A 25,218-nucleotide genomic window follows, 5' to 3' on the forward strand; every position below is an offset into this window, starting at 1 on the left:
TTCAATAAAGGAAATGGCTATCAACTAGAGAGCTTCAGCTATGTGGAGTATCAGAATGAAATAAAATGAATGATCTAATTTTGCACAAGTAGAAGGTCAACTTACACAGCAAGCTCTCCCTCCCTCCTCTTCCTTGCAGCCACCTGAACCCCCCACCCCCTGAACCTATCAGATTATAGACTGAACTTTGTGGAAGTGCCGTGGGAGGGAGGAATGGCTCAAAATTCCCACACAAGGATTGCAGGTTTCCTCCGCCTGATCTTGGGCAACTCCTCTTGCCCACTGCAGTTCTGTAAGATTCAGCCCCAGATGTTCCATAGGATTGTCAGGGGGCTTCGGGAGGGCAAGGGAGAGCACCCTCAGGGGAGCTGCCCTCACAGCTGAGCTCAGTTACGTCCTTTCCTGCCTCAGGTGGGCTACACAGTCCCACTTTTGTTCTACCACTGACCTGTTGCTGCTTCTCCTTGTCCTTTTGTGTATTCTATTTGTTAAGATGAAATCCAGTTTTCATTTCAAAGCAAATTACTTTTGTTTCAGGATACTATTCAGGACTTACCAACACTTCCAGAACCAATCCTGTTTAATATAAGCCTGAATTTTTTGCCCCTACTTGTCGATGCAAAGCCACTGGGTAAAAAGTATGGAGATGTTACGCAAGATGTGCAGCCAAAGTACCAAGTGGTATGTATATCTTTTAAAACAACCACCAGCAGCCTACAAGCCACTTATTCCATTTCTTAATGCACCCTACATGCCAGGCCTGAAGCTTCTGCCTTCCTGGACTTGCTTCCATGGGTTGCACCTCAGGCAGCCGGGGCTGTGTATAACCCATGAGCTGCATATTGGTCGCTTTGGCTAGATTCTAGGAATAAACCGATTCTTTGACTGCTGAACCACATGTAGCCAAAACAAACAAAGCTATGCACAAGAAAGAGGTCACATCAGATGTGGGGGCAACTCCAAGCTTTATGGAAGTGCTAAAAATGTCTTAGGGGAAGGAAAAAATTAAAAACCAGTTGAAAATTGACCATGGATCATTGGCTGTGTGCATAGGGAGAAACTAGGAAACCTGGGGAAACAGGAAAATGCAGTGGGGTATTCTGGCAGGCTGGAACCTTGAAATCTGCAACTCAATATTTTTGGAGGTCTCACCTGTATAATAGATGCTGGCTCAGCATGAAACCTAATGGTGACTTCAGCTGAGCTGTGAACCCCAAATAACCATTAAGAGCAAAACCCAGAATAGGGAACATTGGATATTACCTTGAATTTAAATCTCTTGGAAAATCAGCACTCTTTGTCTCTAGTGCATTAACAGCTCTATTGTATTACAAAGAAGAATGACAACTTTACCTTATCCCTGTGGAGATCATTTGTCCTAACAGTTGAAAACAAGGCATCCATCACCAGCAACTTTGGTTGCTCCAGTAAAAGCCAATAGCCCGAGATGCAGCAGATTCTGATACATGCAACACAGGCATCTTTTGGAGTCCGCTTGGAGTTCATTTAAGCCCATTGATCTAAAATGGATCCATACTGGACTCTGTTACAGAGTTTCCACTGAAAAAAGCATTTCTTCATTCAATCTTTAACTAATTTGTGTCACTTAGTGTGCCATTCTATACAAGTTTCAACTGAAAATATGCCTATGGCTCCCAGCATGCTTCAGCCAGCACCAACTGGAACATATGTGGCGTCATAGGCCTTTATTCTTTTGAAATGCTCATGAGATTGCACGCTTATCCAAGCCAAGGAAGGAATGGCTGCTTTCTGTGCTGGACCCTGGAATATTGCTCACATATTTGCGAAGACACTAGAATGCTTCTAGTACTTGACTGCACAGCTTCCTTCTCCCTCCCTTAACAACTAGCCCCTTTCTTCTAAGCTATTTACCCTGTAGAATGCAAGTACCTTCACATTTTGTACAGGCTCCACCACAGCACTCAGAAGTCACTTGAGCTGAAAAAGCAGCAGCCACCTAATTTCAGGAGGCTGCTGCAGAAGCAAATACTTGGTGGCTTGTAGTCTTGTGCAACATCTGCATTTCTCTTCTCATAACGTTCTCTCATCTAGGGAGAGGTTGCTGTCGCACATTTTGTTGGTGCAAATCCCAGGAATTCTGCAGAAAATATGGTAAGAATCTGAAACTTTTTTTCCTGATGGTTTGGGTCCACAGCTCATTTCCCTCCTAGGCTTATCTGTGGGGGGCAGAAAGACAAGTCATAAGAAAGCAACAAGGGTAGAGAAGAGGAAACACAGGAGGATTGGGTGTTATAAAAGCAAATGATTTAAGAACAGCTCAGGATGATCCATCTCAGTGGGAATGATGGGCAGAGTCAGTCTGGACTGTGCATCTTAAATCCCTCTGAGACCCTATTTTATATTTTGCTCTTTAGTTTCTGACCAGTTGCACCATTTCTTCCAGACCACTTTCACATTCCTTACGGTAGAGAAATATGACAATACTTCCCAAAGTTGGCAAGTGGTGCAGGAAGATGCTTCTTGGGACACAAGGTGAGCAATTTTACCCTGTCATCACACATTCAGAGAAATTCCCAGATCCAACTTATCGCTTATCGCTTCCAGTAGACAGGTGCACACCAGCAGACATGACGGTGCTCTTAGCAGTGTCAGCAGAAGGCAGTGTGCAGCTGTTTCATCTTCTGTCTCCTGACTGGACTTCCTAAACATGAAAAAATGGAAGTGTTGACAGGAAAATATGGAAGGGATCCAAGAGGAAAAATCATGTAATATGTGTGTGTGAGAGAGAGAAAGAGAGGGAGGGAGGGAGGGACCAACCTCCAAAGCTACTATGTGACTCAGGAGGAGGAGAGTTCCTGCGAGTGCCTTGAGAACCTAGTATTGCTAACTCAGGTCAAGAAAACAGAACAAACCACACAGAAAGCCAGGCAGAGCCATGCTGGCCTTTAAGAAAAAATCCAAGATCTTTATTAGGGTGACACTTTTTATTAGGCCCATCAAAAGTTAGCAAAAGAGTACACAAGCGTTTGAGTTCCTCAATCAGGCTAGATACTGTATGGTGGCTACGGGGGTCAGCTGGCTGGCTTTGGAGCAAGGAGTCTGCTTTCGGTGATAGCCTTGCGATGGATTGTGGAGGAAAGAACAGGTGCTTCAATTAGGTTCCCCTGTGGGGTGGGCAACTTGTGAGCCTCCAGTTGTTTGCAGCTACAGTTCCTATCAACCTTAGCCAGGGAGAGATCTTGGGCATTGTAGCCAAAACCAGTGGAGAGACACAAGTTGCCCATTGCTGCTCTGTTAGTTTCAGGCTGTATCTAGGACTATCCCTAAGATGAGTGGATAACAGCTGGATTTTATATTTTTCAACAGGGGAAAATATCGACCTTAGGGAATGAGATGGGGAGGATAGGTTGCCAGGAGCCCTAGTCCAACACCTCTTGAAGGCACTGGGTGGGAAGGAAGGCCGCTCTGGCTCTCTCCTGGTGTTGTTACCAGATTCATTCATATTTTCCTAAACCAGATTTATAACATCTGCATAAGTTGCTCTACCATCAGTCGGACATAATTAAACACAATGGGCAACTTTGGGACATGAAATAGACACATTGCCTGAGAGCACCAGTATTGGAATTGTGGTCTTCCAGAATATCCCTGCAGGAATGTGTCCAAAGGGAGGAATCCTCTGCTGTCTGTTGTGTTACAAATGCTTGTGGTGGGGCTAAAAGATTCAGCAGCCAGGCAGCTTCAGTCAATCTGGCCACTTTGAGGACCATGTGGTAGAAAGTGGAATTATAAATAGCCTACCAGTATGGGGCATGTTAATTTAATATTTAGCCTTTTACCCACACAGATTATAGCTTTAAAAACCTCAGTCATAAATCTAAACTTTTGTTGCTGGTCATTGCTGTCTCATGTTCATCCCAGCTAGAATCAGAAAGTAAGGCCTGGCAAGACCAAGGGCTTCCCTAGGCAAGAATGACCACTCACTCATGGAAGTTGGTGGGTCTTTGCATGATATCCTCCTCCAGAGACTCTCCCGGGATTTCCACTCTTTTTAGCAGGTTTTATCTTTTTAGCAAGGAAAATTTGGTATTTTGGACTGAAACATATAGGAACAAATGTTTTCTGTATTGCCAGAATCTGCTATTGTGAAGCTATACCACTGTATCACCTTGTGTTTGGCTAATAGACTATATTAGAAAGGCAGAGAAATACAAATCCTAAAAAACAAAGCAAAGCAAAGCAAAACAAAACAACACCTCCTGTGTAAAGGACACTTTTTCCATCTACAATGAAAACAGAAGATGCCTCACAAACTGTGGAATAAACCCTCATATAACGAAGCTCCAAATGCTAGAAAGAGCATTCCGTAGTCATTAGTGCTTCTAGACCCAGTTATGGAATATACATTGGAGAAAAGAAGGCTCACCTGCAACCATACTTTTTATTCCTCTCCTCAACATATGGGACCACAAAACTTTCTCCCATAATGCAGAGTTTCCTATTTGTCTGACAGACTGGGATTGTAGACTTTTAAAATGTTTCCTGTTTCATATAATATGGCAATTTTCCTCCCTACCACAAGAATCTTTGGCCTAGGGAAGGAGTAAAATATGTAAGAAAATTGTGCCTCTTTCAGTTAGTGTCCAAACTTCTAGCCATGGGAGTTGTTTTTCTAAGACGATTCTGCCATTTCTTTTCCTGTGTTCATGTCGTGTTAATGAGCTCTGAATGCACACTGCATAATGCAGCAATTCCTCAACAGTAAAGACATTTATGCAATTTACAGGATTAAGCACTGAGCTGGAATGAAGGGATTCGGAGAAGGAAATGAATGTGTCACACAAATGTTGCTATTCATTTCTTCTGCATTCCATCATGAAAACATAAACAATTAACAACTGTTTGTGTTTTAGCAAATGTGTCTAGAGCAGCCTTTCCCAATCCAGTGTCCTCCAGACATGTTGGGCTATAACTTCCTAAATCTTCAGCCAGCTGGCTGGGTTTGCTAAAAGTAATCCAACTCATCTGAGGGGAACAGGTTGGGATTGGCTGGTCTAACTATCAGAGCCAGACAACTTGCTTTTCTTCAGATGGATGAATTGGTTTGATTTGTGATACTTGCTTCTCCCACCAGGTTCATCTGGCAAAAAGGCAGTCTGAAATACAGCACAGCTATAATAGAATGGCACATTCCAAAGAACACTGAACCAGGAACTTACAGACTGCAATATTTTGGTCACAGCAAGGAATTCCTGAAGCCAGTCCTTGCATTCAATGGCTCATCCTCGGTGTTTGAAGTATATTAAAATTGCTAAACAGTTATTACAGGGTTGGATTCAGGTTTAGATGTGCACTATGGAGGAATTAAGAGCAGAGTTCGTCACCCACTCCTCTCCACACCAGCCTTATCAGCCCCCTGAAACTGGAAGGGTGAACTGGAAGGGAAAGCCCCAAATTGGGTAGGACAACTAAGGACAGGAACAATATTCTGGATCCAACCCTATCTTGAAGGAATCAGGGCTTTGCTGAATATTTATGAGTAGATGGGAAGTTTGCACACAGCAGCTTGTGGGCACATTTGTTTTGACACCAGTCCACAATCTGTCCTTCTCATTCCCTCCCTAATATTCAACCAAAGTGATGCCAAAGTAAAATGTTTTCCCCTCAGTAGATCGCTGCATGCTAGTATTACAATGCTCACAATAATTTGCTCTCCACCCTCTGGTGTACTGTAGGATATGGATCAAATGCATCATGTTTCTTGGCAGCACATGGGAGAGCATTTAATGGAGACATGACCTGCATTTTTTGTAGTTTACTATCTTCAGAAGTTTAAACTGAAGCTTCCAAAACAACATTCTAGTCAGTAACTCATTCTCTAACAGTGCATATCTATTCGTGTCTACTCAGAAGTATGCTCCACTGTGTCCAATGGTACTTACTCCCGAGTAAACATTCTTGCATGCAACTGAAAACTGGTGAAGTCAGTTCTTGCCTATGAAAGCTTTTGATGTAGTAAACATGCAATCGTACACATTTCTATGTAGAAAGAAGCTACACTGAACTCAGTGGTCATTACTTCCAAGTAAGTGGGTAAAAGACTGAAGCCTAACTGTGTTTAACTTTTGGGAACATGAGACATTTGTTGGCTTGCAAGATGGTTTTCAGACTTTCAAGCTTATCATAAGAAATGGCATTAGCTGCCAGGAAGCATACGTTTATGCCACTGAAACTAAAACAGTGTCCTGAACCTGTGAAATGGTGCTGAGCAAGGTAAGCTCCCCATGAAATTGCACTCGCATTCTCTCAGAACAGAACTATACATTGGCACTAATGTAATGCACCTTGGGCCACTCTAGCTAACCATTGTTATGGCAAGCCATGGGGACGAGGTGGCCAGCTTGCTTTCCTCTAGATGGCTTGAACTCCAATTACCGTCAGTTCTAGCCAGGTCAGCCAATGGTGAGGGGCCATGGGACTTGAAGGCCAAAATATTTCAAGAGCCACAAGTTACTCACCCCCAGTTGTAAGGCAAAAACAATGAGCTGTATTCCTGTGCATCAGTGAAGCAGGACTATGTGTTATGACATGTGAAAAACAATTAACCATAATAAAGGCCCTGTAGCTGAAACAAACATTTCATGCTTACCAGAACAAATAGCTTCACTGTTACTCGCAAACCCAAATCTGAGTGCCAATAACTAGATGTAATTAAATAAAGAATGTGCCTTGAGAATGGGACACATTAAATCTTTGGTAGCTTGTACAGTGATGGAATGTTATACTGTTTTACTCATCTTGAAACTGAGGAGGGAACATTCTTAAAGATTACACTGTCTAGGTATCTCTGCAAATGGACTGATGAGACCCTCTGCTTTGAGTGAAGGGTTAGACTGAAGAATTTGCATAAACGGCGAAGTAACGAAAGGTCCAAATGACAAAGAGAAATTGAAAAGATCCCTGTGTCAAACGAGGGACTTGCCTATGCAACGAGAGACTTCTATAAATTATAAAATCCAGACTCTCCTTTGCATTAGTTTACCTGTTCAATACAGAGATCAGAGACTTCCAGGAACTTTCAGAGGTTTGACAACCCTTCATAGAATCAAAGATTGCTGATTCATCACTCTTGCTCTGCTTGACAAGTAATCATGCAGCAAAATTATTATTTTTTTTATAAGTGAAGCACACATTACAAGAGCAAAGACCCAGTTCATGCGCCCAGGTAGTATATGTAGGCTATTCCATGGGATCCATTTGCAATAAGCTGCCTGGAGGCTCCCTCACACAAACAGGTGAACACATACTGCTGCACAAACATGCCTTCTTCTTTTCCAGAGAAAGCATATATGTAGACAGCCACAGGTGTGAACTAAGGCCTACCAGGCCTCCTTATCCATAAGTTTTTATCCTGAGCTTTGTAGGAGCTATCCACAGTCCTGAATCCATCCCCAAAATAGGTTTACCATCATGGAACGCCATGGATAGCTCCTACAAAGGTCATAATAAAAGTTGCAATGCATAAACAGTTCCACTTATGTAGGAACCAACAGTACAGAGGAGAAGTAATTTAATACTAAACATTTTGGGTAGGAACCAGAAGTACTCATGCATACAAGCAGACCCACTGAAATCAACAGGACAAGTAAGTCATGACTAATGAAACTTCCATCAATTTCAGCAGATCTACCCTGAACATGTCAAAGTATGCATCCAAAATCTTGCCAAGTGTGGATGCCCTGAATTAATGTAAATTCTCTGAATACTAATAAGCTTAATACTGATCAGGGAAAACCATGAAGAACATCACAGACTGCCTTCTGAAACATTTAATAATGTTGGTAACCCTTTCAGATAAGCACAACAGATTTGCTTTCAGATATATTTGAATATCAACTAATTTGAGGAAGGCCTCTTCTAAAGTGCATACTGCATTTTAGCAAGTTTGAAGCTTAGCACGAACATCTGCGAGTTCCTCCACAAACTCCAATGTAGGTAGATGCCCGTTTGACATGCAGGGCCTCCTGTGAGTGGCTGAGGAAATTCAGCTGCTTTCCTCTGGCTTGAATATGTAAAGCCAAATTATGAGCTGCAACAAATCAATGCAGCTGGACTGACTGATGATCCAGTGAAACTTGGCATCTGTACTTCCTTTGGGCACCAACATGATGACTCCTTGAACTGGTGGAGCGCTGCCTTAACTGAATTTGGCAAATGGAAATCTCATTTCTAGCTATCTTCCAGCTGAGGCCAAGAGCAGCCTTTGCATGGCACTCACACAGTGCATTTTTTGCAGGTGCTTTGAAGAGGAAACTTCCCAGAATCGTCCCCCTTACAAAGTCATATCCCAGTCATTTATCAAGTCTAGGCACATTATACAGTTAAAGCTGATTCCATAATGTTCAAAATAAGGTCAGCCACAGCATAAACACAGATTTCTGCCAGGGTCCTTTTGCAAAGGATATTGGTACCTGTTAGGAGGGATTTTCAGTTAACCAAAGGCCATAGGGTTATTTTCAGTTAACCAACTATGTTATATCCCCAGCTGATGCCCAGCTAGTCCAGAAAAGAGCAGGCACGTGCAACATTAAAAGGCTTACTGTGCCATCAAAGTCATAAGTACAGTTTCATTATCCATTTGACGGTCCAGCTTTCCTACTTTGTGAATCTGCTCTCTCAGCAAAAGGACAAGGGTTAGAAACTATCTTAACCACATTCTAAAAGTACACCGACCTTTTGCTTCTTTCTCTCATTAACCACAGGTTTTTTAGCTTGTTTAAAGGACAAAGAAGTGCTGAGTAAAAAATCTTTCCTTCTTTTCTTCCCGCCACTAGTAGGAAAAGAAGAACCCCAATAGCATAGTGTACTTAGCAAATCTATCTTAGCAAAAGGTTACAGTGTACACTTGGGGGTCTCTTAGCATGTTGTCATCTTCTGCCATAGCTGTTTGCCCCACTGGCTAGCAACTCCACACCCTTTTGATCTACCTCCCCATTTACAGAGTAAACTATTGCTCCCTTTGTCCAGATCTGCTGCTTGACATCGGTGTCTCCACCAGCTGGCCGCACAGGAGTCTGTCTGACTTTCTTGGCCAGCCTTGCACAGCACAGCAGTGTTGAACTGAATATCATGGAAAACCCACAGAGAAGGAATGATGTGGTGTAGTTGCCAGTTGTATCCACAAGCCAACCTGTAGAAGAGGAAAGAAAACGCAGAAAGCATTTCATTAAGGCACAGATCACTGTTCAGAACTCTACCTGCATCTCCTGCTCCTCCCTCCTTGAGACGGCTATGCCAATTCTCTCCCTGCCAAAGCTAGTTCTCCTCTGGATGTTTCACCCTCCCATGTAATTTTCCTGCATTCAGGGAGTCGTGGTGGGGGACAATGTGCTACCTGAAGATCAGAAGAGGATGAAACTGACGGGGGGAGTGCAAATTTCTGGCAGGTATGGCAGTGGTTAATCAGTTGGTGCAGTGGTGTCTTAACCCACACACCCCTCTAGCCCCTGCCCCATACACATTTTCTAGCTTGTAAAAGTCCTAAAGCAGCTCACTTCCCAGCTTCCAGCATCAGCAGAATGAATTAGTGCTTTGAATATGGCGTCAGAAAGGCCCCTGGGAAGGTGCATCATGATGATGATGATGATGGTGATGATGCACTGTTCTCAGGACACTGTATGGGAGGAAAATGGCAATGATGCCGTGACTTTCTGGAGCGCCTCCCGGGCCACTTGCAGCCTGGTTTCTCAAATGGACCTGTGTTGTGTTGCCAGCAAGAACTTGGCTGAACCACCACAACGTATTTAAAGGCAACAAAAGCGGGAAGCAACCCAAGCCTTTCAACCATGTTGTAATGCAATTTGTAAATACTACTTCCCCACACAGATGTCCAGATAATTTCTCCCACTTCATAAAAAATTCTTTCCAACCCCAGGTTGGAAAGAAAGGTCTGGCAAAGGTTGGGGCAGCCATTTTGCCCAGCCTTTGCAGAGGCTGGTCTGGTGATATTTAGTGGATTGGTGAAAACCTTTCTATTCTGACTGGCTTGGAAGTGACAGCAGTGGTGGCTCAGCTGTGGAGCGCATGAGGAAAGCTCCCAGTTTTCACCTCTGGCTGGGTAAGATTCCTTCCTGGAAGTCTCCAGTCCTGCAGCCAGTCAGGGGAGACAATGCAGAGATGGATGTAAGAAAGACATACCACCACTGATTCTATATGCGGCTTTTAACAGTGCATTTACATGATTTATTTATTTAGAGCATTTTAACAGTATGTTTTCATGATTTATTTATTTAAAGTATTTTTTAGTCCTACTCCTCCGCCAAAACAAGGTTCCAGAGCAACCTAAAGATAATCAGGAAGAGAAAACAGTTCCTGCTCACAGGCTTACAATTTAAAAAGGTACAACACACAAGGAGAAAGAGGGTGCAGAGAGGCCCTTTCAACAGGGTGGGAGAATGGCTCAGCCTCCCCTTCAGTATGGCTTGCTGGAATGGCCAAAGGTGCCGCTTCAGAATTTTGTCACTGTAGTATGTAACACCTGCCAGGGGTGGGTGTGTGCATGAATGTGCATGCCTGCCCACACGGAATTCCACATGCCCATATGGGAGTCCTGCTCTCTCCACTTCCCACCAGTAAAACTGTTGCTTTGCTTTGCTGTTTTGATAAAAAAATTCTAACCCATTTGGCCACCAAAATAACCTTGACAGTGGATGGACAAGTGCCTAGTAAAATCACAAAACAAAGAGTTGCTGAATCAGATGTCCTATAATGAAAAGCAGGGCTTCCATTTTCTGCAGTTCTCTGTTCTCGTCCTCGTAACTGGTAGAAGTGGAATCTGTCATCAGCATTTCTATCTCCAGTAACCCTGGGAGTTAAGACAGGCTTCATGTGAGCTTCATGGGTAGCTGTGGGTTTGAACTGCCTCTCTCCCTTCAGCCAAAGCTTGACCCTCCACCAAGGGGGTGAGGGGACCTGTGCACCTTTACATGTTGCTGAACCATGACTCCTGAACCCTGGCCATGCAAGCTGGAGCTGGTGGAAGCTGGAACCCAGGGGATTCTCAAGGACCACACCACGGATTCTGCAGCCCTGACCTAATCGCTACACCACAGTGTCTCGCTTTTTACAAAGCAGGTGACCGAATCTGCATCACTTACACAGGTCAAATAATAATGGTTGGCTTGGCAGAGAATTTAAACTGATTTGTCACAACATTTTGAATGCTTCTACGCTCCCCCCTCCCCCTCACCTCACATCATAAGAGCACAAATAGCAGGCCTGGACACAGTATTAAAGAAAATACCATATGGGGTTGATTAATGTAGATGATACACTTCAGTGTTCTCTAACATGGGACAAAACACATGGAGTGTTCTTTAAAAGGGAGGAAAAAACTTCATAGTATCTCAGGTTCATTACACACCTTGCAACCTGCACAGTAATCATGCAATATAGTTTGCTTTAAAACTGTTGCTCTCCAGACTTCTCTATCTGCCTTTTTCTGGCTTCTGGGTGGAGATGAAAGGGATATGCTGCCCTCTAGTGTTTGGTGTAAGGGAAGCAAGGGTTTGTTTGTTTACACACAGCTAGGGATCCACACATCATTCTATTTCTATGATGCGTCCTAATGCATGAGTTGTACCACTGTCAATCAAAGGGCACCGTGTACATATTCCAGCTTTTCCTTCCTTTTGCAGGTGTTCCATCATATGCCACTCCCGCCTATTGCCACATTAATGTGGAAAATGAGTGTACAAACAACAACAATGTACCATGCACATGGAGTGTGGGAATTTGGTGTACAGACAGCCATTGAAACGTGACATTATTGATGTTTTCAAACTGTTATTGTGTTATAAGTTGCATTATTCCTGTTATAGCTTTGTTGAGTTGCCAAGTCCCATGTATTTTGTTTTTACTGTTTTTATTGGTTATTAAGGTTATTTTGTTTTAGCTTGTATGCCACCCAGAGAGCCCTATGGGCTATGGATGGCTTATAAATGTAATAAATAAATAATAACAATAATGGTGTTGTCTGAACCCAACTGTGATATCAAGTCATGGCTTATTAAACCCAAACAATCCATGAAGAGAACCCAAACAAAGCCAGCCCCGGGGTGAGGGCTGTGTTAAAAGGATGGTGAAAGTGGTATGAAAATACAGGAGGAACATAATATCATCTGGACCTCCATGAATTAGATAGGGCATGGAAGCCATAGAGGCCTTGTCTGGTAGCACCCATATTCAATGTGTATAATATTAATCAAATTATTCTTCAAGGAGAATTAAGGATTTACAATTTAAAAGATATACATGCTTAAATCCTGTTTAAATCAAAAAGGCATTAACATATATAGTTGAATAAATGCTTGATTAATTTTTATACACCCTATATATCAGAGGAGACAGACCTCTTTGAGGCCAGCCTTGGGGGCTTATTCCAGTACTGGACAGCACTGAAGGCAAAGCAGCTGAGCAAAGTACCAGCATCGTGTAGTTTAGGGCATGATCCTATGCATGTTTAAACTGAAAGGGGTTCAACATTTTTTTCTGTTTAAACATGCATAGTACTGCATCCACAAAGCTTTTACCATCTGTAACTAAGCCTTCGGAAAGGCATTTCAACCTTCAGGTGGTAGTGGTGCGGGAGGGGCGGGGGAGGCATACAAATGTCAGGAAACCACTAAATGGTGCTCAGGAGGAAAGGGAGAATCCCAGAAGGGTGGACTGGGGACCCAGATTTGTGCTGCAGTTTTGCGAAGTGCCCTGCTGCAAATCCTCCAGACAGGCCAGGAAGGACTGGAGAGAAATGAAAGAAGCAGATGAAGCCATGCACTGGTTTTGCGTGTGTGTATCCTTGTATCTCACTGTCACGTGCAGACTGACCTGCCACAGGTGGGCTGATGAGGTACGGTATTGCGTGAAGGAAGTACACCACTCCGAGGGCGGACGATAAGGAAGCCGTGCCCACCACATCTGCTGTTACCACAGGGATCAGGGTCACATAGGCTCCGTCAAAATACCCAAAGGTGAAAGAGAAAGGCACCAGGAGCGGAAAGCTTTGGAGAATCGGAAGGAAAAGACAACAGAGGCCATCCATCCCCACCGCAAAGAGGTAGCAAATGTAACGGTACTTCTTCAAGCACCTGGGGAAAGTGAGAGAATGAACAAGTGAGCAGTGGCAAATTCCTCCCTGTCTGAGATCATTTGTTACTGGTGAGCACTGATGGAGAACACAAAGGCTCCTGCGGGCATCGTTGGTCTTAGAACCCCTTTTCCTCCCGAAGCTCCTTGCAAAAGGGGGCAAGTAAAATGGTCGAAGGATGAGAGTAACTCCCCTGCAACCAAAGGTTGTCACAACTGAGGTTAACTTAGAAAACAGGTAAGTGGAAACATGATAGAGGCCTACAGAATTCGGCATGGTGCAAAGAAAGCGCACTGGGAGACATTTTATTCCCTCTCCTGTAATACTAGAACCTGGGGTCATCCAATGAAGCTGACTGGTGAGGAACTCAGGACAGGTGAAAGGGTGCACTTCGTCACACATACTTACACTGCCACGCAACGCAGTGGTGGCCACCAGTTTGAATGGCTTTTAGAGGCATTAGACAAATGGATGCAGCAGCAGCAGGATATGGATGGCTACTAGCCCTGATGGCTAGACGCTACCACCAGTACCAGTATGCTTACATGCACAGTTACTGGTGGACGTGGGCAGAAGAGGGTTGCAGCACTCAAGGACTCCTTTCCCATGAGCAGCTGGTTAGCTATTATGTGTGGACCCTTGGTCTTCTCCTACTCTTACATGTGAAAGGCTGCAATTCTCTGAATTGCTTACAAGTTGCCCTGAGAATCATTTGATTGGAAACAAATATATGATGCAAAAAGGAAAAGGAGTTATAGCAACATAGATCCTTCATGCAAGACTTCTTCAAATGCCATTGGATACGTAAGAAAGGGCTGCAAAGTTTGGTGGCTGGTAGCCCTGCTCCATCAGCACTCTGCTTACCTTCTGTCTGTGAGCCACCCGAAGGTGATGTTGCCAACAATGTCAACGACCCCAAGGATAGACATGAGGAAGGCTGCTTGCTGGTGACTGACTCCAACCCTTAAGGCATAAGGCACCAAGTAGACAAAGAGGGGGCTGCAGCCATAAGCCATGAACAGGACCGAGCCCGCAAGTACCATGAAGTCTGGCATCAGTAAAAAGTTATACTCGTGCCACGAACACTGGCACAGGCACTTGTGAGACCACACTTTGACCAGAGGAGAGCAGGCTGACCACTGCTTGAAGTCTGACTTGTGTGCTTCAGGCTCAAACTCCTGCTCGGGGAACTCCAGCCCATTCTCACGATCCTCTTTGCCCACGATAGGTCTCATCAAGGCACCACAGACGCAGAGGTTTAACACAAACCCCCCCAGGATGAGCAAGGCCCCACGCCAGGAGAACTGCTCAATCAGAAGCTGGACTACGGGAGCCAGGATGAAGGTGCCGATGCCGCTGCCAGACATGGCGATCCCGTAAGCCAGCGCCTTCCGCTTGTTGAAATAGTTGCCCACCATTGCAATGGCCGGTGAATATGAAAGTGCAAATCCCAGTCCTGGAAACAGAGAAATCACACACACAGTGCAAGTTAAAGGCAAGCAAATAGTGAGTGTTTGTGAACACAATATGAACCCTATTTTATGGAGGGAATGGCCAATATTTCAGGGAACAAAGGATGGATTCTGCTGTTCTATGTGAGCAACAGAAAAGATCCCCAAATTGCGCATTAACCTGAATATGTGGCCTCCTTGACACCTGTGGCAGTACAAGAAGGCAGAACGGGCTTCATCAGCCCAGGTGTGAGTCTCATTTGTCAATGTTCTTTTACTTTACAAGGTCCAGTCTAGCAGAAATTCAGTACAACAAAGACGCTCAGGGGGGAGCAGATGTTGGGAGATTTACTTGGCAAGGGCAAAGCAACCAGTTCTCCTGGCACTGGCTGTATCCTTTGCTTGGTGTGCCACAGGGCAATCCCATGAAGGTGCCAGAGCTGTGCAAAGCCGCAGCCACGTCAGCCGGCATCATCAGCCAACGGAGGGCCTGCATGGGAAGCAACTGAGCTGCGACTCCAACAATGTTCTGCACACCTGAATAAACAGCCCGAGCCCATTTTGCATGTGGTCATTTGTAAGTGCGCTCTGGCATTGATCTATTTATTTTTAGTGTATGTGAAAGCCCATTTTTACATAGGTATCTTTCACTTTTTTTCTTACAAAAGAGGCATTTATAAACATGTACGTATCTCAAAAGAATGTGTTTTCAGCTTTGAGGAAGATAATGGAAAATTAGGGAGATGCAGGAGGGGGTGCAGTGAAGTATCCTGGAAAAAACAAGGCTGGCAACCTCAACAGGACTCCTTCCCACCACAATACTTTCTTGCACCTTACCCTGTTGTGCAGAATAGCACAGCAGAATTCCAGACTCTACCATCGCAAACAGCAGTGGAGGCCATGTTGTTTAAACGTATGGACATAAAGTTATGTCCACAGAAAAAATGCCATCCATACCTGCTAGCTTAGAATAGGTAATAAGTGGTGTTTTGTCGTTTACATGGGTGGGCCTTCAAAACATTCCACCCTTTCTGTAGCATAAAAATATAGTCTGAAAAGTCAGCCTACCACTGAATTATCCATAATATGTAGACTGGCCTCACTGTTCCCAGAATCTGGTATGTTCAGAGCTATACTGCCCCAAAACATGGCAGATCTATTTAGTTATCCTACACCCACTGAAAGGTGTAGTCTCTGTGAATTTGTCTCATCTTCTTTTTTTAAAAGTATCTAGGACAGTGGCCTTCACCTTACATTACAGAGGTGATTTTGGTAGGTAATTTTCATAATAATTTTTATTAATGAGGTCTTCGTGGAAAAATTGTTAAAGAACTTCTTAATTATGGGTAATTTTTGATGAAGTTTTGCACTGAATTCCTAACACAACGAATGCTGCAAAAATAGATTTCTTTCCCCAAAGCAAACAAGCGAGTAGTGGTAGCATCCAAGTACATGATTTCTACAGAATTGTTATTAAACTCCAGGGGTCTGAGAACTAAGCTCACATCACCCATGGCTACAATGCTAGTTTTAATAAGTCAGCAGTTTCAACATAAATATTTCCATCCCTCATTTTTTTAAATAAAATGAACTGGAGAAGAACAATTAGATGTTTTTGTTTTGTTTTCACCAGAGGTAGAATTCCATCTGCAGGCTTGATAATCTGAGTAAGAATTAATGGGAGCATTTGATTTGAGCTTTCAAAAACTGGAAAGAGCAGTGCTGGCTAAAAGTCAAGTCTTAATATCAACAGTTGAGCATTCACAGGCAACACCCCCCCACATACACACACACAGACTCCTCCTTCAAATCCAAATTTTGAACTCCAAAATTAATATTTTGTCATGATTTTCATCATTATGATGTTTGAGAATTTGAGTCAGAACTATTGTTTTCCAAAATTATCCCAAGCACTGTTCCAATTGTTTCCTTCATGTTTTTTGTTTGGATGATTTTGTTGACTGTGGCCCATGGTCTGATTTACTCCATCTTTCTTCACATATCATTTTACAGAATAACTTTATGCAAGTTCCCTTCCTTAGTTGCCAGTGTATATGGGTAGGATAGTAACTTCAGTTATATGCGTAATTGGGAAGTCCACAAATTATGCATTTTATGCATATTTAAATAGAAAAGAATTGCTATAGTTCCCAGATCTCCCAGTTAGGTTGACTTCCCAGAACATATGCACAGAGATGGGCCTCAGAAAATGTTCCTAACACATGAAGAATCTGTTCAGTTTTTAACAGAATGAGAACATCAGCACCCCGTGGTACCAGCAGTAATACCTGTAAGAACTCCTAGGGAAAGGTAAAGATGCTCCAGGCTTGTGGCAAAAGAACTCAAGATGAGTCCAGTCGATGCAAGCAGTCCTCCCAGCATAATGCCCACTTGACAGGAGACGTGATTACTGATAAAACTCCCAAGTGGTGCTTAAAAGGAAAAGGAATTGCAGTTATTCTATCCAACCTCCACATGGAAAAGCTGACACACAGAAATCAGGATGCACAGATCCCTGGGATGTTTCAGAATCACAGATGGAATGCTGCCATTCCATATACCTTTCATTTTCCTTCATAAATCAAGTTCAAGTTACAGATGCAAATATTCATTTCTCTGTGGATTTAGACCTTGGCCTAAAGCAAGGCAGTGTTAGCTCCCTTTCTTTGCACACATGATTCACTTCCCAGGTCTCTTCCAAGAACAAAAGAAACCTTGTCACCTTCAATGCTTCCAGGCCAGGGATGGAGAGCTTCTTTCAGTCTGAGGGCAAAGTTACTTTTTAGAGAAGATCTTGGAGGCTGTATCCCAGTGGTAGGTGGGGAGAAGGAAAAGGGGATGGGATCAAATATACAAACAAAACCCTCCTTGCCCCGCAAAAACTCACCTTCAAGTTCTTTCTGCCAATAACTAAGCCTTAGAAGAAGTATTTCAACATTTTAGAATGGTGACAGAGTTCACAAAAGGTGGAAAACCATCTAATCAAACAATTGGTGGTGGAAGGAAAGGGGATGAGGTCAAAGGAAGAAGATATGAATGTCTGGGAGATCCCAGAGGGCCAGGTTGGTGCCCCTGGTTATAACCACTCTACTTGAAGTTGAGTACCTCTTGCATACAAGCAACCATGAAGTGCATGGCTTTGTTTACCACATCCAAATGTTTTCAAGATGGCCCCTCTGCCTTTACTTCAGGAAATGTTGGTTGGTTGGGAATTTCTTTGGGTACTGCTGCAAAAGACCTCTTGGCTTTGCCTGGGGAGGCACCTAAGCATCCTGGCCAATACAATTTTCCACTGCAAGACCACAATCATCACAGGAGAAGGAAGAGAGGGCCCTGAGCTGTTGATACTCTCTTGCCTGTATAATCTTCATTATGCTTCAGAAACCAACGGCTGAATCACGCCCTCCCTGTTTGTTACTTATGTTCATTTTTCCGTGTAAGCAGTGCAGACAAAATCGAAGAAATTGTGCCTTATCTGCTTCTAACAAGCAATTGCCTTCAGCCTTGATTCCCTGAACTCTAAAATGCATTTCATGCACACTGAATCATAATGGGGGAGACATTATGGTGCAAAAACTGTAGGGCAGGATGCCAAATCCAGCCCTGCGTGGCTTCCCAGAAGCCCTTCCCATTTCCCCTGGCTTTGCCCTGTACCCCAAACACTGATTTCCCAACTTGCACTCATGAGATTCTCTTTTCTTGGAGGACAAATTGTGACTCTTAAGGATCACTTGTCGGTAAAAGCTTTATGCTGAACTACACTGGCATTTTGTCCCAGACCCTTTTGCTATTAGCCCCACTCATCAATGGAATACATCCCCAAGAAATTCAGCCCTTGGAGTGAATACATCTGACACCCCTTCTATAGACTGTACCATAAATCAAATAAAACTTTTTGGATTTGACAATTTGATTGGAATGCTTTCTCTCTTGAAACAATAAAAAATCAAATGCTAAGGATTACAGCCACAAAAGCCAGCCATGATTTCCAGCTGATCTGAAATAGTAATAGTAATAATAGTACCCACCACAAAGCATTGTAGCACAGTCAACAATAGAATGGATCCAAGCTGTCTGGGCATAATCTTGAGCGAAGTAGGTCTGGAACTCCACAAAGAAAATTGAAATACACCTGCAAAAAGAAAGAAGCAAATGTACCTGATCAAACATGATCAAAGAAAGAAGCAATTGTACCTGATTAGAACAAAAGATACAGCCATTAAAGATGAAATGGAAAATAACTTAGGACCATTGGAATCACAGAACCATAGAATAGAAGAGTCAGAAAGGGCCAAGGGCCAACCGCCTGCTGTTGAGGAATTCTGAGGACACCAATTTACACCATCCACTCAGATGACTGTCCAGTTTCATCCAGTTTCATCTTGGACTCTGAAATTAAGGCAGAAGGTTTCCTCAGAATTGTTTTATTCCTTCCTCTTTCAGCCCTAAATTTAAATTCCGTTTAGGAGCAGCTCTCTGGAACCACTTTCCAGTGGTGGGCAGGCACAAAGGCAAAAGAGGAGGCCAAAGTACCAACATATTTTTTTAACCTTAAAGACATAAACCTATACCTATTTAACAGAAATGGCCTATCATTCCCAGCACAGTTGGTTGAGGCATGCTGGGAGCTGTAGTCCATTTTTCTGTCCAAATATAAAGAAGTGTGCACTCTGAAGCTCTTAGTGACAGTGACTCTGCCACAGGGAAGGCATGCCAACCTTTCAGAACAGGGAAAATCAATGTGTGGGAGCTGAGAAACCCCAGCAAATGACTGGTGGTGAGAGGAAGGGGGTGTGGCCAGCCAGGGAGCCTAGAGGTTGCCAAACTGGAACAGCAAGGGGGCCACTTGGCCTCTGACCCTGAGGTCCGGTTGCTCGGTTATGTTCTTACAGGAAAATTAAAAAATGTACTTCCTTATGCCATACAAGTCACTGATCTGCCTAGCAACAAAATACTATGCATTGGTCTGTGCTGTTCTGTGCAGCACATATGGAAAAGGAGTTCCACCTTGTAGGCTCCTCTTGCTGTTGCAAGCGATTAAACCAACTTTCTCCTAGGAGAATTACAAGGGTTACAGAAAATTGCCCTTCCAGGCGTCCCATGTGTGCATGATTCATGATTAATTGAAGTGTTTGTACTATGTTCATCATGACACAGCATTAACCAAAACCTGTTCCTCTCGGAAGAACAACTCAGGGTTTCTTTCTGTGTCAGCGAATTTGCTGGAGCACTGAAGACCAATTTACTGAGCTGTTCCAGCCATGCTGTTCCGCATTTAATACAGCCATGCGATATCCGTCCACCCTGCATAGCCTCAGCCCTGCTCCTTTCACAGTCAGCAGACATTGCCTGCAGCGTCAAATATTTGTCCGGAGCTCGCTCTCCTCCTCAGCTTTGCAGAAACAACATTCCATTTGTACCTGTATGTCTTATACTGTTATAATAAAGAAGACAACATAATTAGTCTAATATAATTCAGCCAGCATTTGTGAAGTGTTAAGTGAGATGCCTCTTCTAATGTGTAGCCATCTGCTTCCTTGCAATTTCTACCTGTTGGACATGCCATGCATGAAAAACAAAATCCATACTGGTTATATTGGGGTTACATGCCCCCTGCAGATTCAGCTTGCCCTGTGGTACACTGCTAGATTCAGCCCTGAATCTGGATGCCCAGGTTTGGACATGGCCAGGAATGCATTTGCAGAGCTGATGCTGCTGTGTCAACTGCATCTGTGCCTAGAGAGGTCTGATCTGGCCACAGTCATGTATATCTTCGTTTAATCCCATTTAGACTACTGCAATATGCTTTGTGTGGAGCTGCCTCTGAAAATGGCTTGGGAGCACCAGCTGGCCCAGAATGCTGCAGCCGGACTGTTGATCAGGGCTCCTTACAGGGACCAAACCACTCTTTGGATGCAACTGCCACCAGTCTCTTTCTATGCACAATATAAAGAGCTGACTATGACTTAAAGGCTCGCCACTTGTGGGAGAAGGTTGCCTTTTGAACACCCTGGGCCTGTCTGTATTTTCACATCTTTGCGGGAAGGTTCTTCACTTGGTATTATCGCCACTGCAGGCATATTTAGTAGGGATGCAAGAGGGAGCCTGCTTGGTGGCTGCTTCAGGTACTAAAGCCCTCACTGGGGGAGAGGTTTGGCAAGGTCTCCCACCCTTGTCCTCCTCTTGTCCTCCTCCCAGCAGGCTAATATGCTTTCATTTAAGAAGACCTTCGACATGTTATGTAGGTCATCACATGTAATGGCATGGCCTATTGGGTTGGGTGAAGTTTTTCTTCTTGTATTATTTTGAATTGTGTTTTTAATGTACTTGCTTCATGATTGCTTTAACTAAGTTTTTATTATAAATTTTTATGCTCCTTGTTAGTGGCCTTGAGGACAATTTCCTTGGTAGAAAAGCGGGGTATTAATAAAATCAATCAGTACATTGTTCGATAAACTAAGCGTATAAAGGGGTCCAAATAGCCCTTGACAAAGACTTCAAAAGGGAAGAAGGCAGCAGTTCCTGCAGACAGCTCGGGGACCAATGAAAGCTTAGCCAATGTACATTTGTATTTTGCACCGTGCACTCTTCCTACTCTCTGGTTACACAGAACATTAACTGAGAAGGGGATCCAAATATACAGTATCATTGTCGTTGTCTCATATTCCATTTACCATATTAAAAATCATTTAACAGTTTCAACATGTAGCATTTAAAGACTATTATTTATCCAGAGGAGCTGTCCTGAAGTAGCCATTGAAGATATGAGAGAATCATTTTGCCTATTTTGTCGATGTATGTTATAGTAACACTAAATGCTAGTCTATTTTTGTCATCTTTCTGTGTTGAAGGATGGCAGGTTCAAATATTTTCTGAATATTTAAGATGCCTGAAGGATATATAGAGAAAGAGGAGGCGCCTCCTTGGGTCACTCACCCCTTTCATTAAGGATATATAGTTCCTAAAAGAGTTGCCATGAGTAAAAGACATTGTGCAGCAAATTTGCCAGACATGAATCAGGTAAATCAGGTATCTCAGAAGCTGACAAAATGTAGGGCAGAAGCCAGACACCTGGCTGAACCTCTGGCCCATCCAGGCCAACTGAACCCAGAAGGCCGGCTGGGTGTGCCAGGGCACATTGGGGTCTTCTCTAGAGTGGCCACCACAAATCACCAAAAAAGAGGAAATACATTTGCGTATTCTAATTTATATGTATAGACACACATTAGAAATAATGACAAGAAGTTACATACAGCCCTAGCAAATCTCAGACACATGGCATGAAGCTATCAGGAAAAGTCTATACAAAGTTCTTTTTGTACATTTGATGCGTAAAGCCTGGGAATCTAGTAAATCTGTGTACATTTGGCATTTTGAACGGATGTAAATAACGGATGGGGTACTTTCTATTTTTGTAATGTTGCAATTTTTGGGCCTTTTTGTACCTTTGTAGTATGTTTTTATTTAAATAAAAAATTTCAACCTAAAAAAAAAAAAAAAAATTTCAACCTAGCAAATCTCACCCTAGTGCAGAAGCTGAAACCAGGAGGCCAGTGTGCCTGCCTGTGCATGAATATATATTCCATTTGAGGTGCTATCTATTATTCTATTATTCTATTGTTTTATCTTTTATCTGGTTAATAACTTATTGTAATTCATGTATGTTTTTATGTTTTAGTACTGTAAGCCGCCCAGAGAACTATCGGTTTATGGAGCAGCATAGAAATGGAATTAAATAAACTAGTGATCAGTCACAGTTCTTATACTTTATCTTTAAGGGTCAATCTTATATACATTTAGACAGAAAAAAACAGCCCCCTGCTTTCCTCAGCCAGCACAGTGTATACAGGAGCACACCTTAAACTAGATCTTAGATAAAGTAGTCCCTCAAACAGAAGTTGACTTTAAGCAGGGGAGAGTCTTCTACCAACCTTCTATATAAAGGACTGTTCTCTCTAAAAGAAAAAAAAAGAACATGTGGACATTCCAGGCTACTGTTTATTCTTAGTCAGCAAAAATATCTAATACCTGAGGATTGTGATCTTTTAATTACTTTTAAATGTACATGCTACCTTCTATGCAAGAAGACCTCTTAAGGCAATTCACGTGAAAATTACAATAAAGCAACATTTACTGAACCCTAAAAGCAGCCACCTTTCTTTCTTTCTTTCTTTCTTTCTTTCTTTCTTTCTTTCTTTCTTTCTTTTCTATCTATCTATCTATCTATCTATCTATCTATCTATCTATCTATCTATCTATGTTATAACATATTATATTATAATATGAGTACATAAATAATATAATAAAAGAGATCTGAAAACCCAAAAACAATCAGAATACAAATCAGCAAAAAAATCTGCAAAATATCACACAGGATACCATGTTATGCATGTTTAGACAGAAAAGCAGTCTGTTGACCAGCTTGCCACGTTGTCTGGGCAATGCTTGGAGTAGGAAGGCTTCTTTGCATCCAAACATGCACAGGAACAGAAACAAACATGCACAGGAACACTCAAAGGTTCTGTGGAACAGAGACTTACCTGTCCAGACTGGAGAACTGGCAAAGAGTTCAAAAAGGATGACGGCATTACCTTGGTCCTCTTGGAATTTTCATTCTTCTTAACTATTTTCTTGAGCTGTATCCTCTTATCCATACCTCCTTGTGACTATGCAGAAGAGGTCTGCTTTGTGTCCCATTATATTGTACATTGGTGGGAATTCAGAGTGCCCCAGAGTGTGAACACACTTCCCAAGAAGGGACATCAATGGCTTTTTCACAACAGGTCAAAACATGGTTGCTTTCAAAGAATTATTTTTTCTTTGTTGCTTTGTTTGTTTTTAACCATGACATTTTAAATTATCTTGGTTGGGCAATCCTGCTGTTAAGGTTTTCAGAGTAGTAAATTGTTAGGATTTATACCTCTTTTAAATTGTTGCTGCTACTGTTGGTGTGTAGTTTTGGTTTTGTGTGTGTGCGCGTGCACACACATGTGTACAGGGTCATGTGTGATTTTAAAATATCCTACGCAGAATATGGTTAAAACGTCTAAATACATAAACTAACATCCTTTATATCTTGAACATTAGATAGCATTAACCACCACTTTTAAGCAAGGGACAACAGCAATAAAGCTGGATGAAGAACTGCACACAAAACAGGCTTACCTTGTTACAGCTCTAGTGCAAATAGTAACAAGGAAGCAGCCAATCACAATCATCCACCCCCAGCCGCCGTCAGGTGGGGAGTTCCTTGGTGCAGCCATGGCCGTGATGGAGAGTCTGTGCTTATGTCCAGAGTCACTCTGCAAGACCAATGCCAGTTGACAGGCAAGGCATGCATGGAATGTTACCTGGCACAAGGATGATCTGGCATCTGAAACAAGAAAACAAAAAGAACTGTAGGGGAAGGATCAAAGCAAAACACTCAAATAGTTCAATGGAGCCACTGCTTTATTGTTTAAAGTTACATTTTATTTTTAACCCCAATGATTTCAGGATGCAAATTCTATGCATTGCTAGGAGCAGCTGACCGTGGGCCATATTTGACCATTTAATCCAGAGTCACTCCACAGATGTCATTTTGCATTCACATCACCAGGAACAGACAGACTCTTTAACATGAGCAGAATTTCTACCATTAAATAACTTGTTTTAGCCCTATAATACATAACACAATAATCCAACATGCATTGATCAATGGACCAAACCCTGAACATGCTATTGCATCATATTCAGGAAACTCATTCAGTACTTTAAAGCTGGAGTAGTATGGTTGTTAAGAGACTAAGCTTCCCATCAAGAAGCCCCTGGTTTGGATTTCTCTCTGCCACAAACTCACTGGATGGTTTTGCATGACACAACCATCCTCACTGTGGCACAAGCCATGGGCCGTCTACCAGAAGGCCTACAATGTGTCCATCAAGCAACTGGCACATCATAGGTCTGCCCCACATGGGTCTTCCTGCGGCTATCCCAGGGGACACCATTTGAAGAAGAATGAGCCTCCTTCCCCCACCTGCCACCACTGTCAAGATTGGGGATCACTTTGGCTGGTTGTCAGGAAGGCCAAAGCACTCTTCAACCCAAGCGGGTTTCTTGCCACTCCTGCCAGCCAGCTCACTTACAGTAAGGCTTGAACCACTAGTAGGTACCAGAGTTTATGTTTCACATTCCCCTAAAAATGTTTATAGTGGTAATCAGGAATTGATGTTGCTGGTGAATACTGTTTTTCAAACTGCTGAAGTAAAATCATCATAGAATACTAGAGTTGGAAGGGGCCAAGAAGGCCATCAGGTCCAACCCCTGCTGTTACAGGACAACCTGTTACACCATCCCACTCAGATGGCTGTGCAGTTTCTTTTTGAATGTCTCTAGTGTGGGAGAGCCCACCACCTCTCTAGGCAGCTGGTTCCACTGCCATATTGCTCTGACAGTGAGGAAGCTTATCCTGATGTCGTCTGAATCTGGATTGTTCCAACTTGAATTGATTATTCCATGCCCTACAATCTGGCATCAGCAAGAACAGATCTTGACCTTCTTTGTGACCACCTTGGAGGTACTTATAGAGGCATATCATGTCTCCCTCAGTCTTCTCTTCTCAAGGCTCAACATGCCCAGTTCCCTCAGTCTCTCCTCACAGAG

The 25,218-nt window shown here is 43.0% G+C and overlaps 2 protein-coding genes across 2 annotated transcripts in view; one reads left to right on the forward strand and one right to left on the reverse strand.

Moving 5' to 3' along the window:
* ASAH2 (N-acylsphingosine amidohydrolase 2) overlaps positions 1-7,000 on the forward strand; it is a 30,649-nt gene extending 23,649 nt beyond the window's left edge. The window contains exons 15-18 of the mRNA XM_044420079.1: positions 538-681; positions 2,074-2,133; positions 2,426-2,514; positions 5,117-7,000. Of these exons, the coding sequence (XP_044276014.1) occupies positions 538-681; positions 2,074-2,133; positions 2,426-2,514; positions 5,117-5,288 (465 nt within the window). The 3' untranslated portion in view covers positions 5,289-7,000. The remainder of the gene's footprint in view (positions 1-537; positions 682-2,073; positions 2,134-2,425; positions 2,515-5,116) is intronic.
* A 1,909-nt stretch (positions 7,001-8,909) lies between these two features.
* On the reverse strand, positions 8,910-23,816 carry SLC16A12 (solute carrier family 16 member 12). The gene is made up of 6 exons (XM_044420122.1): positions 23,743-23,816; positions 18,606-18,709; positions 16,866-17,009; positions 13,991-14,582; positions 12,868-13,127; positions 8,910-9,172 (listed from the first exon to the last, which is right to left on the reverse strand). Exons 1-6 carry the CDS (start codon positions 23,793-23,795, stop codon positions 8,910-8,912), a joined length of 1,416 nt encoding a protein of 471 aa, XP_044276057.1. The 5' UTR covers positions 23,796-23,816.
* Between the last annotated feature and the right edge of the window lie 1,402 nt (positions 23,817-25,218).

This window comes from Varanus komodoensis, unplaced genomic scaffold (genome assembly GCF_004798865.1).
Source record: "Varanus komodoensis strain SLA01 unplaced genomic scaffold, ASM479886v1 scaffold11, whole genome shotgun sequence".
Lineage (NCBI taxonomy): Eukaryota > Metazoa > Chordata > Lepidosauria > Squamata > Varanidae > Varanus > Varanus komodoensis.

What these genes read in the sequence shown, in the direction of transcription:
- SLC16A12 (XM_044420122.1), bottom strand. Translation starts at nt 23,795, where the DNA reads ATGATTGTGATTGGCTGCTTCCTTGTTACTATTTGCACTAGAGCTGTA. An exon ending in CTGTGCTACAATGCTTTGTG is followed by an intron (nt 17,010 to 18,605) that starts GTGGGTACTATT and finishes TTTCCTTTTAAG; the next exon opens with CACCACTTGGGAGTTTTATC. An exon ending in GGGTGGCTCACAGACAGAAG is followed by an intron (nt 13,128 to 13,990) that starts GTAAGCAGAGTG and finishes CACTTTCCCCAG; the next exon opens with GTGCTTGAAGAAGTACCGTT.